The 15,929-nt window shown below is 41.6% G+C and overlaps 5 protein-coding genes across 5 annotated transcripts; 2 read left to right on the top strand and 3 right to left on the bottom strand.

Moving 5' to 3' along the window:
* Positions 1–404: 404 nt before the first annotated feature.
* Positions 405–3,890, bottom strand: I206_104189 (uncharacterized protein; the record flags this gene model as incomplete). The annotated part of the gene is made up of 14 exons (XM_019155973.2): positions 405–670; positions 725–1,073; positions 1,127–1,353; positions 1,416–1,561; positions 1,636–1,912; positions 1,977–2,121; positions 2,183–2,355; positions 2,416–2,528; positions 2,585–2,684; positions 2,749–2,845; positions 2,912–2,996; positions 3,059–3,143; positions 3,221–3,527; positions 3,735–3,890. 14 exons carry the CDS (start codon positions 3,888–3,890, stop codon positions 405–407), a joined length of 2,526 nt encoding a protein of 841 aa, XP_019010931.2.
* Positions 3,891–4,195: 305 nt separating this feature from the next.
* On the bottom strand, positions 4,196–8,036 carry I206_104188 (uncharacterized protein; the record flags this gene model as incomplete). The annotated part of the gene is made up of 11 exons (XM_070202916.1): positions 4,196–4,291; positions 4,366–4,900; positions 4,966–5,054; positions 5,124–5,706; positions 5,762–5,903; positions 5,984–6,054; positions 6,123–6,537; positions 6,741–6,950; positions 7,119–7,325; positions 7,401–7,542; positions 7,602–8,036. The coding sequence occupies 11 exons, from the start codon at positions 8,034–8,036 to the stop codon at positions 4,196–4,198; spliced, it is 2,925 nt and encodes a 974-aa protein (XP_070059017.1).
* A 1,057-nt stretch (positions 8,037–9,093) lies between these two features.
* Positions 9,094–9,782, top strand: I206_104187 (uncharacterized protein; the record flags this gene model as incomplete). The annotated part of the gene is made up of 2 exons (XM_019155975.1): positions 9,094–9,592; positions 9,658–9,782. The coding sequence occupies 2 exons, from the start codon at positions 9,094–9,096 to the stop codon at positions 9,780–9,782; spliced, it is 624 nt and encodes a 207-aa protein (XP_019010933.1).
* Positions 9,783–11,785: 2,003 nt separating this feature from the next.
* Positions 11,786–12,911, top strand: I206_104186 (uncharacterized protein; the record flags this gene model as incomplete). The annotated part of the gene is made up of 4 exons (XM_019155976.1): positions 11,786–12,001; positions 12,245–12,310; positions 12,413–12,500; positions 12,568–12,911. The coding sequence occupies 4 exons, from the start codon at positions 11,786–11,788 to the stop codon at positions 12,909–12,911; spliced, it is 714 nt and encodes a 237-aa protein (XP_019010934.1).
* Positions 12,912–13,253: 342 nt separating this feature from the next.
* I206_104185 (uncharacterized protein) lies at positions 13,254–15,819 on the bottom strand (the record flags this gene model as incomplete). The annotated part of the gene is made up of 5 exons (XM_019155977.1): positions 13,254–14,543; positions 14,604–14,768; positions 14,829–15,002; positions 15,057–15,197; positions 15,265–15,819. 5 exons carry the CDS (start codon positions 15,817–15,819, stop codon positions 13,254–13,256), a joined length of 2,325 nt encoding a protein of 774 aa, XP_019010935.1.
* Positions 15,820–15,929: the final 110 nt, after the last annotated feature.

The raw sequence follows: 15,929 nt of genomic DNA, 5'->3' as shown, positions 1-15,929 counted from the left end.
ATATCTTGAAAGAGGTACTCGGGATGTATGATTGATCAGTTGATCCGCTATTTGGTATTACCCTATCCGAATTGGTGAATAACCAAATTCCTTGTAGTTGGAACCAAACAATTCGCATAATGAAAATCCCGTTTCTTTCCGAACGCCACCATTTTACTCAGATTTTTGGTTTTTCTAGCTCGGATAACTTCGCATAATGATATCTTACCAATAAATTCCTCATTCTTGGCGAACCAGATGTATGGTATAACGCTGTATATTCGGTATGTGAGGCTTATTCGATACGTGCTTTTGAGTCACTTTTACACATGCATAAGGGTATATAGTCATAAAACCAAATTTGCGGTACATGTCGATCAGGCTCGGTATAGTCCGGGATTCAGTACCTTATTTCGCAATATAAACTATACAGCTCTCTGCCACCTTCCACCACATTTTATACAACCTATTGCAGCTTCCAAAGCGATCTGAATCAAGTCATCACCTCCATGGGAATGTGGATGTGACTGGTCGATCTGAATAAATCGCTGATAATCATAATCTCTGCCTTGTTCATCTACCGCAACTGGAGACGCCAAATGTCTTTTGGGTAGAAGTGAAATTGCAGGACATGTCGAACAGACTCGATAGTGTGGATGCGTGATCAATAATTGAGTTATTGAGCATCGAGCTACCAGATGTCACATTATAAGTACCGATCGATGGAGATCGTAGCATGACTTACACCAAACATGCCCTTTGGCACAGACACCCGTCGACCCTACTTCCGTTCTACAAGCAGGACATCGTTCTTCAGAGCCTTCGTCACTCTTTCTACCCATTTCTGCTTGGTCGAGCTTTCTCGTGGCATCTGCTATCATTTCCGATAATTGATCTCCAGCAACGATACCTGGTAGCTGATGGGCAGCTTTGATGATTTGATCAATGAACTGTCGGTCTAGGTTTCCCAGAAATGTGTTGGAACTATCGCTTGTGAACCATCCTAATAACGATTGGAGTAAGCAGGCGCTTATTGAGCTTGAGATGACATTGGTGAGCTGTTGATAATTGTCGGTCAAGGAGCTGAAAGCAGTCTTCAGATGCAGTTAGCCATCACGCTTCTGTAAGTTGTGTATGTTGAACCTACTGTACACCACGAAGCTAGCACAAAAGCTAATCTGAAACCGTTCAGCTTTCGATCAGACCAAAATCGCTGAACAAGTTCCTTTTGCTCATCTCGTCGAGCCTCTGCTTGATTGTTCGGTACTGAATCTAACAGCGTCAACAGCTGCTCGCTTATTGACTCAGGTTGCTTCAGGGAGTTTATGTGTAGGAGGTAAGGCAACAACACTCGGCCTGAAGATGTGAGTAGGACTATTCAGCACTCAGCACATCAGCGCAATCTTCCTGAAATATAACAGTGAGGATTGGCATACGATTGGGGGGATCCGATAGTACTGCTTGTAACGCTTGGAATACCGTTGAGTCTGCTGCTGGTATAGCTTTGCCCATATTTCCCAATACAAAGTTCATGGACCGTTTACCTTCGGTCGCACTGTCTAGCGTGTGGAAGCTGATCGGTCTACATCAAGGGGCTATGTCAGTCGTGGAAGCTCGACTGATTCTTATCATCATCCGCTGCACAATCTGGCTTACTCAGTGACCCACGACCCGACGCCTCCCCAGCCTAAACTTGTCCATCCAGTTGTATTGGCTGTCCATCCTTCTGTCTGCAGTTCTACTGAACGATAACGCATCTTGATCAATGGATCCGCAAGCAGATGGTCCTCAAACATGTCTCGTAATGCTAGTGCAGCTCTCAGTGATTCGTGGGGATGAGCGAGTCTGGGTGCAGCTGCAAAGTCGGTGATGATGTGGGAGGTCAGGGAGGACAAAACGACAATAATAGTATCTCGATTGATGCGATGTATGCCTACATTGACATAATATTATTAGTCTATTTTCAGGCCGTTCGCAAGTACATGAGAAACACTTACCCACGCACGGTCCGAGAGCATTTGCACTTGCCCAATTGCCTACTCTTTTCAACCGCAAAGCCACGATTCCATGCCATTGCACAGTAGCATTACCTTCGGCTGCAAAAATGTGCACTGTTCCAGACTTTGTCCATATGAGGACATCCTGCATGAATCGCAATAATCAGTGTCATGTGTACGCACAAATGAGAGAAGGTGAAACTCACATCGACCCAACGAAGCGACGTAATGAACCGTTTGTCGCCTCTGTCAATAAGAACGGGTTCTTGCACTTCTAAATTCCATCTCTTCTTGCCAAGCGAATCAGCTTCTACTTGCCGTCGAATGCTTGTGATACGTATCGATCCGTCCGTCATTGACAGCGCTAAATGCGCTTCACCTGATTATGGCATCATGAATCAATATATCGGGTTTCGGTAAGCATTTGGAACAGACTCACACGTCATGTTGTCCAAGATATTCCACTCTGACCAAGCCATATCCGATACCCATCCGCCAGCTTCGCATATTTGTATATAATGCAGTTGTCGGAAATGCTTCTCGGGACCATAGCTATCCACATGTATTAGCCGAAGCACAGCTTGAGCCGCTCGTCGATTTTCACTCACTTCCAGAAGCTTACGGTCCCAGCTCTGTTACCAAGTGCCAATATGCTACCATCAACGCCTATAAGAGAAGGTAGAGGAAGATGAGAGGACCATTGTAAGCCTAGAATAAGGGCTCGATCAGTCTATTGCGTTGTCTGCTACTTGGGGGCCTTGCTTAAGCTCACACATAGTCCGCATCTCCAAATTGCCTTCGACACTCAATCCACCGTGCGTCGATGTGGAAGGTAAAGATCCTCTTATGATCGATGTTAAATCTGCTATCTAACATTTCAGTAATAGTCAGCTTCTACAACCATCATATTCCGAGGGGGACGCTGCTTTGCCCACCTCATCCCATTGTTTCGTATACGGGTCATTTCTCGGTGCATATACCGATACTTGCATAGAGCTACTAAGCACTACAAGTAGGGATCTATAGAGCTACCTGATCAGCTTGCTTATCCTCGTTTTACAATGTCGATCAGTATGGCTTACCCTCCTAAATCGCTCAAACCTGAAGGTGACCAAATCGCTTGTCTTGTCGTTATTTCCCTTTCTGTAAGGACGGTACTTATCTCATCTGGGAAGCAAGTAAAACCATAATCAGCTATCTGAGAACGACGACAAGGATACGCTCCAAAGAGGTAGGGCACCGACCACCAATGTCATTCCATCCATAGTATTCATTTCTTTTTCCATCTTTATCAACCTCAATTCCAGTAGCCCAGAATTTAATTTCTCCGGCCTTTGGCCTTCTCCTCTTTCCTTTTCCCTTACTTTGCTTCTCGGGGCCAGATGGAACCTCTTCAAATGTATCTAGTCCATCGTCATCAGATCCATCCTCTCCTATTGCAAGTGCTGCTTTACGACGAGATTCATTAATTACTGATGAAGGGTTCTCAAGCGATAAGGAGGGGTCAACAAGTGTTGGAGGAGGAGCTAAGGTCGTTGTGAGATATGGTGTCTGGTAGGATTTGTATCTGTCAGCCCATGGTCATGACTGGAAGCTCAAGCCATCACAAGAGGACTTGACTTGTAGAGCTACTGACCACGCAGCAGGGAACGAGAGGAAGAGCAAAATAAGAGGAGAAATGGTAAAGAGATGGTACGACGGATTAGGAAAGGGTTGATAGTCCTTCGCAAAATATGCAATGAGAAGGACATTACACACCACTATATTGACACCCTTTTTAGTGAGAAAAAGACATTGTCCATCATCGTTCCATGAAACATTATGATGAGATGTTGAAGGGATTATACCAGGAAAAGTTCTTGATGTGAGGATGGTAGGTGAAACTGCATCTTCAGAACTTGGTGCCACGGTCATATTGAATAGAGAGTCTCGTTGAACATCGATCGTCAATGTCCTTTACAAAGCGTATAAAGTCAGAACGAGAAATGAGGGGAAGAAGTGATCAAGTCCTAACTTCTCGAATTCGCGTAAACAAAAACAATAACATTGCGAATTGACCTCCACTTGACGCATTTAATGTACATTCGTGTCATGATCTGAATGTGCATTTTGAAATTATACATATATCGATACAAAGAAGCAAATTCCTCATGATGGAAGGAAAATCTTGGAACTATGCGCGAAATGAGAAAAGTATACAATGCAGGGTAGACGGCCTCCTATGAAAATCCTAAATTAACTAAACGTTTCAATACTTTTCCTCCTACCGTACCCCCTCCACTAGGTTCGAGCAATTGAGATCGTTCCCATAGAGCCTACAAAACCAATTTATCATCCAACCTATCAGCACTGTAGTAGATATTCCCTCAACGACATGAAACAGACTCACATCTTCATCAGATATAATGACCGTTTCTTCTAATATTTTTCGGAAACTTTCATTCACTTCACCTCTCACAATAGGTCCTCTTATCTGACAATCATTAATTACATTCAAAATTTCCCCAAATTTCAGGAACTTATCCCATTGTATTTCTTCTCTATCACCCTCCACTATTCGCTTATCTTCTTTTCTGACATTTTGTAATCTGTTTATCAAACCTAAAATATTATTCAATAGTGGTATGCTAGCTCTTCCATTTGAAATATCAGCTTCTAATGCCCTTCTGTAATGTACGTATCCACCTCTAGGATCCATGAGTTTCAAATGTGATTGATAATCTTTTTCAACGCTCGGTGGGAGATTGACAAGCTGTTGAGTTATCGATAATCTATGGATTGAAGTCTCTCTGAGACCTGAAATTACCGCATAAAGCGAATCGTAATTATTTAACCGACGAAGTTGATGGGCAATGACAATGAACCTTTCAATTATCCTTGCACGATGTTTCGGCTTAGGATGTGCAAGTATGATTGTCGACACCCTACCGGCACTGACATCAGCTATAGTCGTTAGAAGAACGAGAGGTACAACGGTTGCTAAACATACCATCTCGAAATATGGTTGAAAAACAAGATTGCCTTTCCGACTGGGCCATTGGTCTCCTTACCTAGATCATGTCTGAGAACATCCCTAGGCTACATTACGCATGTCACCTCCATCAGTCACAGTGTTACTAGGCTACTGTGCTCGTGACTTTCACTCACGCGTATAGCAGTGAAGAGATTCCACTGTAATTTTGTCAACTCAACTGCAAAACTCCTAGGATCCATATTTGTTACTAAATTGAAGGCTTGAGCCCACTTATGAAATCCCATCTCGTCAGTTGAGAATATCCTCTCATCAGAATGCGAACGACCGGAATGATCTGATTTGAGATGTTCTACAGGTAGACTTGAGGTGGAAACAGACCTGGTCGAATGGGTATTATGTTCTTTCGAAAACGGTGTATCCGGAGCTTCATCGTCTAGTATTATCCCCTTTTCGCCTAGTGGTGAATCCGTAATTGCATATAAGATTTCTGTATCTATAACTAAATCTGTCGATAACGCCTTTCGAGAATGTATTGATTCTTTTGATGATGAAGATATTGTTTTGATCGACCATGATAGATCCAGATCAATTACTTCGGGTAAAGAATGTTCCACCATGATCAGTTCGCCCGTCAAATGAGCCATGAAAGTGTGATGCAGGATAAATTCAAGGATTTCTTTGAAGGTATTTTGAACCGTCAAATCATGTAAGTCGCCTGGATAACGGCTTGTCCAGTCTACCAATGCGCCGGTCAGCCTAATTACAAGAAGTTCATCAGCGAATTACCCGGGTTTCCTCCGATATGGCTCACCTCATCATGGTCCAATTCTTGACATCCCTTGATATATCATATCCTTCGACCGCTTTCAACCGCGTCAGAAATTGCTGAATAAGTTCCTGAGGCTTCATGAAGCGTCGATATGTCATTGCAAAAGCTCTCACGAACAGCTCGTCTATACGGAAACATGCAAAGTCAGCTGCACGGATTTCCATCATCGAAGATTTTGTTAAAGCGGTGAGCATCGATGCTGACCTTGAGACGTCACGATGGCAGCGAACAATTTGTTGAGCAGCTCCTCTAAAGTCAGCCAAACAGGTGGGTCTCTATACCGGTTTTAGTATGAGCCATTTTTGTTTTTGCTTAGGGCGAAGCGTGTATGTAGGCAACTCACAAAGGTATACCGGTCTGCGTTACCACCCGTTCCTTTGGCTTTATCTCTACACCCACTTTAGCTGTCATCGGAGCTTCGTGCACTGCGGCAGAAGTTTGATGTATTGCTTTGCGCTCTTCCGGAACTTTGTCGATGTCTAAACTCGTGCGTGGTGGTAGACCTTTCGCTATCCAATTCAGACTACTTCCACTCGATCGATTATCTGATATCCCATCACCGTCCTGATCTTGATCGGCAGGAGTCATATTGAACCCATTACGACGATGCCACATGATTCTGTTCTCCGAAGAAGAAGCATCACTATCTATAGGTGAGGATAACGCTTCCAGCGTAGCTGATGCCAACCCAGGTGATGCAGGAGGGTTTGTTGGGATGATCAAAGATGTATCCGCATTCAGTCTACGTTGTTGTCTTCCTATTAACATGCACCAAACCAGGTAAACAGATTAAGGGTCATCAGCGTTTTAGTCTATGTTCAGTCCACGCAACGCATCGCACGGTTGTCGAGGAAGAAAGGGCAAGAGATGATTTTATGCCTTCGCTCAAGTATGACTGTTTGTTCATACTTGTGATATAGAGATAGAATAAGGAAGCAGCAAAATGCAAGGAATGACTCACGTTGCCTTTGCTCCAGTTTATAGATCAACCACCTCAAAGCGTTCCTCATTTTTGATTTTCCTTCCGAATTTTGAGTTGTGACTTCTATTAAGCCGACATTGAACGGTTCTCCGATTGAATTACCAGTATGAGCATCTATCTCAAGTTGAGCATCCGGATCAGATTTACAAGCGAGAATGACAATGGGTAATCCCAGTGAACATAAACGTTCTGAGAGAGATAAGAAAAAACACGAGGTCAGCTAACAACGGATCTAAGACCGATCAAAATTGGCTTAAAGCAGGTGTGATCTGAGACTGTTGGCGCGTAAATGGAGTGTGAAGGAGCAAATCTGATTGCTGAATCAATTTCAGATCCACTAGTCTTGATCTGACTCACCCAAAGCTGAGCTGATTCCAGATAACGTTTCACTCCTACTTGCATCATAACAGAAAATTGCCCCCGCTACATCAGGTAAAGCATCTGGCCATACGCTATCTGCTGTGGGTAAGAGGTTTAAGGCATGTATGTTCAACTCCAGAAATTCGACTTTCCAAGGCTGTTTCAGTTTCCCTCCCGGTTGTATCTGGGTATAGCATGAATGGACTTCGATTGAGGTGTTGAATGTCAGTTGCGTGTCGAACACCTAGATGTTCGGTCAGGTCACAATAGACAACTCACTAGTGTGACCACCTGATGATCTCGTCTTGACTGGATGCGACATTCCCCAAGTTCTCAATGCACGAGCTATGACAGTAGTTTTTCCGACTTGTTCGTGACCTATCACAGCTATCGCATAATCTGCATTTGCAGACGGCGGTGTCTACATCGAAAAATCATCAGCGACTCGCATTCATATACACCGGCTCGAAAAAAGCTGACAGTAGATCCACTGGAGATAGCATCAGGTGCGTTATCAGACTCCGACACGATTCTACCCTTCTCTTCTTCGTCGTTCACCGCAATCTGCCTTGAAAGGGTAGATCTCCTCGTCCTCAATTCTCGCTTCCCATCCATTGACTCTGGGGGGAATCTAGCACTAGCAGGACTTGATTTTGAGGAAGATGATTCGGGATATTCCATCATTGTATTACGCATCTTCTTCATAGCTTCTTGATCCATTGTCGACAACTTCAATCTAGCAGACTGTAGAAGAAAATTTTGGTCATGATTGGAAGATGTGTTTAGTGATGAAGTGGAAGGCGTCATTGAATCTGACGATGAGGATGTAGCCAATCGATTGCTCGAATTAGCTCGAGATGAGCCAGATGAAATGTTGACTAGCGGTTGTGGTGAAGTGTACATCATAGAATGCATTGCGGCTGAAGACTGATGAATGTGAACAGCGGGATATTATTTGGTGTTGAAGTATGCTAAGTTTTCCGAGGAGATTACGCACAGACTCCTATACTGCTTCATTCGACTGCTCCGCTCGTTTGTTTTGTAATCGTTTAAGCCTCTATATGGCGGTGGGTTTTGTCAATATATTTGTGAAGTCTTGCCGTTATATGCGTTATTGTCAACTCGATGGCGACTATGGCCTGAAAGAAGGGGAAAGGAGGGTTTTGTAAAGTGTCTGATCGACAATAGATCGAGCTTTTGAAAGGGTTTCTGACGAAGTATATTTTGGACTAAGGAATTTAAACAATAATCATTATTATTATCCAGTGGCTTTACAGGCTTGCCAGTAACAACACGAGAAGCAACAGTCCGGATTAAGCGATGTTCTGTGATGAAACACACTCGTAATTGTCCTCTTGTCTCCAAGCAGATGATACGACCTTGACAGCATGAAGGAAATCTTTCCGTGATACCCTCATTAGGATCAATTCCATCAAGACATCTGATTTACAGTGTAGTCGACATTCTCTAGCTTTACACCCCTTACATCAAGACTTTCGGTTCTCGAGCCTTTCCATTTCTCATTTCCCTGCTGCAAGGTGTTCACACATATATGTGAGGACTCACCGTTAATCTGAGGTCTCTGACCAAAGAAACGCTTTCTGACTGACGCGCTTAGATCGTTTCATAGATTCCTCATTATTCCCACATCTTCTAAGAAATTTCTCGCTGTCCTTCATTCGTACCCACAGTGAAGTGAGAGGTTTGCTCGATGTCTACAGGGACTTCTTTCTGACTGAAACCAGCAATTATGAGGATCGCCATGATCTCTCTATTTAACGTTTGTATATTCACCGCTCTGAAGGCCCATATTCTTATTTACGCTTGGACTTCCTCCACCTGATCCACGTGGTACGAATGACTTTGCTTTTACTCGCAATCGTTTGCTGTTCATTAAGATGATATTCATATATTTTCAACTGATCTCAAATAGCCGTGACAATATAGTATAATATCACACAATTCAACTAGAATGATACGTCTTGGTCCTCGCCAACTCTTACGTCGTTCAACTCTTCCTTCAAACCAACATCGCCCAGTACCACCTCATCAGCAATTCAGAACGAACTTTGTACAGTCATTCAATGAATTTAAACCACCTCCTATACGTCAAAGATTGAAACCGTTAATCCCATTTTTCATTTATTGGAGTATAATTACATCTTTAGCAGTTCATTTATTAAGAAATAGAATAAATTCAAAAGAAGAATTAGATAAACAAAAAGCTAAAATTACAGTATTAAGTGATATCATAAAAAGATTACAAAATGGTGAGACCTTAAATGAAGATCAAATACAAAGAGAATTAGAATTAGTAGGATTAAGAGAAAGAACAATTCTAACTCAAGGTGTACAATTAGAAGAAGACGTTAAAAATGTTGGATGGAGTGAAGTTTTATTCGGAAAAAAACGAATAAAAGATGAAGAGACTAAAGAAATCAATGAAGAATCGCTTGACGATTGGGTTCAAGGTAAGTCGAAAAACATCCAGAAATTGTGATTTACCATATGCTTATGTACGATCATATGTCTTTAGTGGTAAATGAAGTAACTAAACCCGCAACATCACCTATAATGCTACCAACATCTTCAATCACCCCTAAAAGTCCGGAAAGATCGGGAGAAACTAAACGAGCACCTTCATCAAGCGTATATATGTAATGACGGCTTTTTTGCATTCAGTTCATCGGCTATTACTCGCATGTATATGACCATAAGTGAAAAGTTGATCAATGTCTATTCGGATGTTGTTTGAATACTGACATGTCATTGAATTCCTTTCACAAGCTGATCATCTTTATGCTTGATCATCAAAAATGATGTCACAGTACCTTTCAAGCTGACTCGTTTGTTAATCCACACATCAACCATCAGAGTCTGGATCTCAAATTAGGGTATCCCTGATCTGCAATATACTGCCGAAGTTTAACGGGTTAATCAATCAATCAAAGTCTATCGGCTTTATAAAAAGATGTTCGAATCTATAGGACGACCCACAACGATCAAAACATCGTATGGCTGCAATGCGGCTATATTCTACTTTCAATCAAAGTGGTCTCGTGCGCGTGACACGGGTCTTGACCCCTTAATCTCGGATTCCTTTTGATCGGACTTTTCATCAATCAGCGCCGACCCAAAGCAAAACCGAGTTTATCATGGTGTAATCGAATTACCAAGCAACGGAATTACCGCCGGTGATGCGATATCTGTTGGGTTTTTCCCTCTCGAAGGTTGTGTAGTCGCCAGATCAACGTTCGACTGCCATCAATACGGGAAATCGATATACACCTGGAAAGAAGTTAACAGTGGATACAAATCAGATCTGCATTCATTTAGGGCGTAATTAATACTAGTTCGAATACTATAGCGCGTTCAGTCGACAAGCCAACCATCAAAATCCCATAATGACGATCTTTTCGATTCATATCTGCATACTCGGAGGCAATACCCCCTTGAGGAGATACCGCCGGTTGATAAGGGGAATCAATAAATCAATCGATCAATAAATCACCTGATTGGTAAATCAAGCTTGTTCCAGACTAAACTAGTACCCTTCCTTTGGTTTCATCTAAACGGCAATCCCGTACTAAAACTACACGTTTTGATCACCTTGTTTTCACTGATGAAACATCTACCTACCTTTCGACTTCGGGTAGACCCCTTTGAGTATCAATTCCAGACCTTCTTGCTAAAGTTGCTGCGGAACAGTGCGATCATTATTGTCAATTATAGATTGACATGTTGTGGGGTAAAAGGGAAATAAGAGAAGCGGTAATTATTTGACAGAATGAAAAAAGTGATCAGTGCGAACATCGAAACGGTTTCGTCCTTTCCCTCTGTAGACTGATAGTGAGACTTTTTTCGAGGGGGCGAAGAGGGATATATGGATATACTGATGAACTGGAATACTTTTTTGAAGTAAAGATAAGGGAATAACATTTGGTCCATAAAAAGGCGATGAAGACATATAAAGTATCCCTTTCATTTTCAAGTTTCCCCCTCCCTCAAAGTGATCAACAATCAAAATAAACTTATCAACCAACATACATTCTTATTCCTATATACAAACCCCCACATCATCGTCCCTACTACCCCTTAATTGAAAATCAACCCAAAAGCTACCTTTACCATATATACGGTACCTTTTACGTACATCTACTTGAACACTTCTACGAACAAGTGATACCGACAACAACTTCTTTCCCACAAATACTCCTTTGTCCTTTCCAAATTCAAGTGGATACCCCGTACAGAGACTTTTTTCGAATGGTGAGTGTATTTCAATTCTTTAACAAGGCGTCTTGTCCGATATCCGATATGTACCGCTTTTCCCACTTTATTGAGGGGATGTCGATGTCTATTACAAACACGTCAACACAGTATAAAGATGATCTGCTGACATCTTGATGTGTTTCGTGTATTCCTTTAGTTCATTCAGAGATTTGATTCGATTGGAACCAAATAAGATATAATTAACCCCTGAAAAGATTAACCTTTTCTCAAGTTCAACTTCATCTCCATCTTCATCGAACAATCAATAAAGCCTTATTCATCAAGGTTGAACTAGTGTAATTATAGTTCACTTTCATTCGCAATCCTACCACAACTTTAAATTAGATACTTCATTTTCAACCTTCGTATTTCATACTTGGCGTCGTGCCCAAATGTCGTACTACCGTCCTTCAACCCTTGTCGCCACTATAAATCTCATCCACCCAATTCCGGAAGCGTCTTCTTCTCGACATCCTTTACCGCTGAAAATCGAAGAAGAAGCGTGGGAACACATTTCAACCCCTGCACAAATGGAGAAAGGTCAAGGCAAACAGAAAAAGATCAAGAAACTATCCATCGAAGAGATAGAGAGGTTAGCTGGACAAATAGTAAGTGGTATTCCAATCCATCGTCAGCTCAATATTTCCTTTGGCCACTCGTACACGCGTCCCTTCTCCCACGAGGCAGTTGTTGAAAAGTGGAGATTTACCAAGAAGCCTAATGGTCCACACGACTCGTCGAATCCCCATGTTAATCAACCTTCGCCCATCCTTTGATTCTGTTTTCCGCTACCTTTGGGCTTTTGTGACCCGGTATAATATACTAACATGATTTATGTTGTGTCTTCCTAGTGTAACGTGCGACCTATAGGCGCATGCCAACGTCCACAATCCTCCGGTTCTCTCTACTGCACTAATGTGAGTCTATCTTTTTCCACTGCCACAAATCAAGCCATCATCGCCCTTCGATCGTGACTCAATCAAGGAGACTGAGCTGATACCTTGAATTGATGCTTATAGCACTCCTGCCAAGCCATAAATGCTGACGGAGATCGATGCGGTAATCTGGTCATCGATCCTCGAGAAACCAGATTCTGTACCAATGGATGTGAGTATAACTTACTCTTCAGATCTACAAGTTTGTCTAAGCTGATAAGAGGTATAATCATGTTTAGGGCATATGGAAAACTCTCGTCATACTCATTTGGCAGATTTGATGAATTTAAGAAAATCGTTAAATCAACGTCAAGAATTTGAAAAGGAAATTCAAAATGCAGAACAACTGTATTTTATTGAACAACAATTTCCTTCCTCTTCATCTTCTTCTGATTCTGTTATTTCGACTTTACTTCAAAGTCCAATCTCAGTCACATCAACTTCACCAACCAACATTAATATTAACATTGGTAAACCGAAAGAAAAAGGATGGGGAAGTCATGGGGTTGATGCATGGTGGAGAGGGAAATGGGAATTGAGCATTCCTCAAATCCAAAATCAAAATCAAAGCAGTATTTCATAATCCCATTTCTATCAAAAGATGAGGTAGAGGGCTTTTTTTTTCGTTGTAGAAGTTGTACGCTATATCTAGGATTGAAATTTGGTAAAACCCGTTATTTACTTACCAATATGATGAAGTCAAAAACAAAATTGGGTTGATGTCTAAACACGTTGTATGATAATTGCAAGATTCTCCCAATCGATGCTTTGTATTTAGTATGACATGTATTCGCGATATGAATATCCTGGTGATCACGCAAACTGCATATCCACCGCGAGAGATCCAGAAGACGGAAAAACTCGAAATTACAATGTGCAAATCACATACAACATGAACAACTATTCATCTTATGATTCAATTTACCTAATCATATCCACCATGATACCTCTGACCTGTATTTGCTGATTTGTCTTTACCTTCTACAGGTAATTTTGAGGATCTTTCAGATTTTGCTCTTTGCTTTTTCGGTTTATCCTTCTTATTTCTTCCTCCTCCTCCTCCTCCTCCTCCTCCTTCTTCTTCTTTTTTATCACCACCATTAGATTTCTGTATTGATTTTAATTGTTTTCCACCTAAAGCAGAATTTAATTCACCACTTTTACCTTTAATTCTTAAACCTCCATTTAAATTTTTCATTTCTTCATCAAATTGTTTTCCCCAATTTTGTACTTTTCCACCACCATTTCCATTTTTACGCCATTCATTTTCCCAATCTCTTTCTTTATCTTCATTATTTTTAGCTTTTCTTTTCCTTTTACTACTTGATTTTTTATTTGAAATTGGTATTTCAACTATAGGAGTTCCATTTCCATTTCCATTTCCATTTCCATTTCTATTTTTATTTTTATTTTGACCAATTGGTGTAAATTGATTTTGTTGATCACCAACCAAAACTTTATTTATCGAGGATTTTGTATTTTTACCTATTTCGTCTTGATTCGATTTAGATCCAGATCCAGGTTTCGATAATTTACCAAATGAAACTTTAGGTGGTGCAGAAGAAGGTATAGAATTTTCCATTAAATGACCATGTGAAAAAGGCATAGAATCATTTCTATTCTTTTTAGGTCTAGAAGGAGGTGATCTTGATCTGTCTTTATGTGAACTTCTTGGGTGTCTATATGAATATCCTGGAGTAGAATTACTTTGATCATTATGTCTAAATCGATCTCGTTCTTGATCTCTATCTCTTTCTCGATTAGGTTCACGATATTCTGAATCCCAAGGTCTTCTACCAATACCATTTCTATTTTCTGGTGTAGAATATCCTCCTCCACCTCGACCTCCTCTTTCACGTATATTCAACCCTCTGTCTCGATCTCGATCTCGACTTTGACCACCTCGAGAATTATCAAACCATGAAGGTTCTTCATCCGAACCTTCATTTCTTGCCATATTGATTTGTCTAGCTTTTACTTTCTCACGACTTTTCTTTCCTGCATTTGATCCGCCAAATTTATTATATCCCCCGGAAATGAATGGTAAAGAATCGTAATCGTCTTGATCATCGTCAAAGCGCGAATGAGTCGGCGGTGGTAAATCTGCATTTCGTCTCGAGGAAGATGTGAAGAATGGACCACGAGAAGCCATTTCATGCGAAAATGCTGAAGGGACTGTGAGTTTTGCAAGAGAACCTCGTCGTTTTGTGCAGTCCTGTAAATAACGGAGAAGTCAGCCTTTCGACTTTGTCCAAGTGGAGTGAAAGCTGCTTACGTCTCCTAGGTGACCCTCTCTAGCACAATTGTAACACCATTCTTCCGAAGCTCTACCACCTATAGCCTCCTTCTCCCACCCGTCTGAAGCGTATTTATCCTTTATTATTTCCGCTCTGACATCGTTCGATAGATAGGCATAAACTCTCCAAATGGTGTGACATGTCTAATGATGGCGATAAGGTGTCAATGCCTGAGAATGACAAAGTAGGACATGTACACGTACGTTCTCCATATGATCCCTACTTCCGCACCTATCGCATCCTGTCCTCCTCGACATCCTAGATACGGGGTCTGGGCAATCCTGTTTTCGATGACCTCTTGAACCACAACCAAAACATACTAATCCGACTGGACAATCTCGTCTTTCATGCGAATCCTCAGCCCCACACGTCGTACACTACAATACAGCCAACATCAGCTTCAGCAATCAATTACACGAACAAGTACTTACGATAACATGTTTACAATCCTTGCTTCTATGACCGGGTCTTTTACAATTCTGACATATTTTACTTTGATCTGCGGTAGCTAAAAACGTTGCTTCCACTTCTTTGGTTTCATCGACCTCTGGATCGAAATATCTCTTTGATCCCTAAATACACGAGTCTTTGAGCGCTAGCTCAATGCAGGATGGATTGCAAGGCGGAACGACGACTCACCTTGCTTATGTCATCATCAACAAAATGTACCCCTTCCATCATATCTTCATGATCTCTCTCACTGTATTGGTGGTTCTTAGCTTCGCCTCCTTTTGAAGGCGATACCGAATCGACCAATACATGAGACGGCAACAATAATGTGGAATCCATTTCGTTTTGCTCTTTCTCCTTTCCTTTATTTGATCCTGTCGGTTTTTGTAGCTGTACTTTTACACCATTTTCGGTCTTTTTGACCGAGGGTATCAAATTTGTGGTAAACAAGCCAGGTGGTTGAAACTGATCAGATGAAACAATTCCAGGGAGATGAGGTGTTTGTTGAGGTATTTCATCTACGAATATATCTCCACCCACAACGGTCTCTCTTATCTCTCCTGGTTCAGCCGACGAATTGCGATTTGGTGTACTAGGGCCAGCGCCTGGCGTCGGAGAAGGTGAAAAGCGTATACCGGTTCCGGATAATAAAGATCGAGGTAGTGGCGTGAAGCTTGATGTAGCGTATGTCGAAGGTGCAGGACTCGAATGCCTCGATGGTCCTGCGATAGTTGAGCCAGACATAATAACAAAAATCTCTGTGCGTTGAGAACTTGGACTTTGTTTGCTGCAGGCTAATATTTCAAGTTCGCTATATCGTATTGGACAACAAGATGTATCTGTTGATCATAAGT

This window comes from Kwoniella pini, chromosome 5 (assembly GCF_000512605.2).
Source record: "Kwoniella pini CBS 10737 chromosome 5, complete sequence".
NCBI lineage: Eukaryota > Fungi > Basidiomycota > Tremellomycetes > Tremellales > Cryptococcaceae > Kwoniella > Kwoniella pini.
This window is presented reverse-complemented; position numbering and strand designations above follow the sequence as displayed.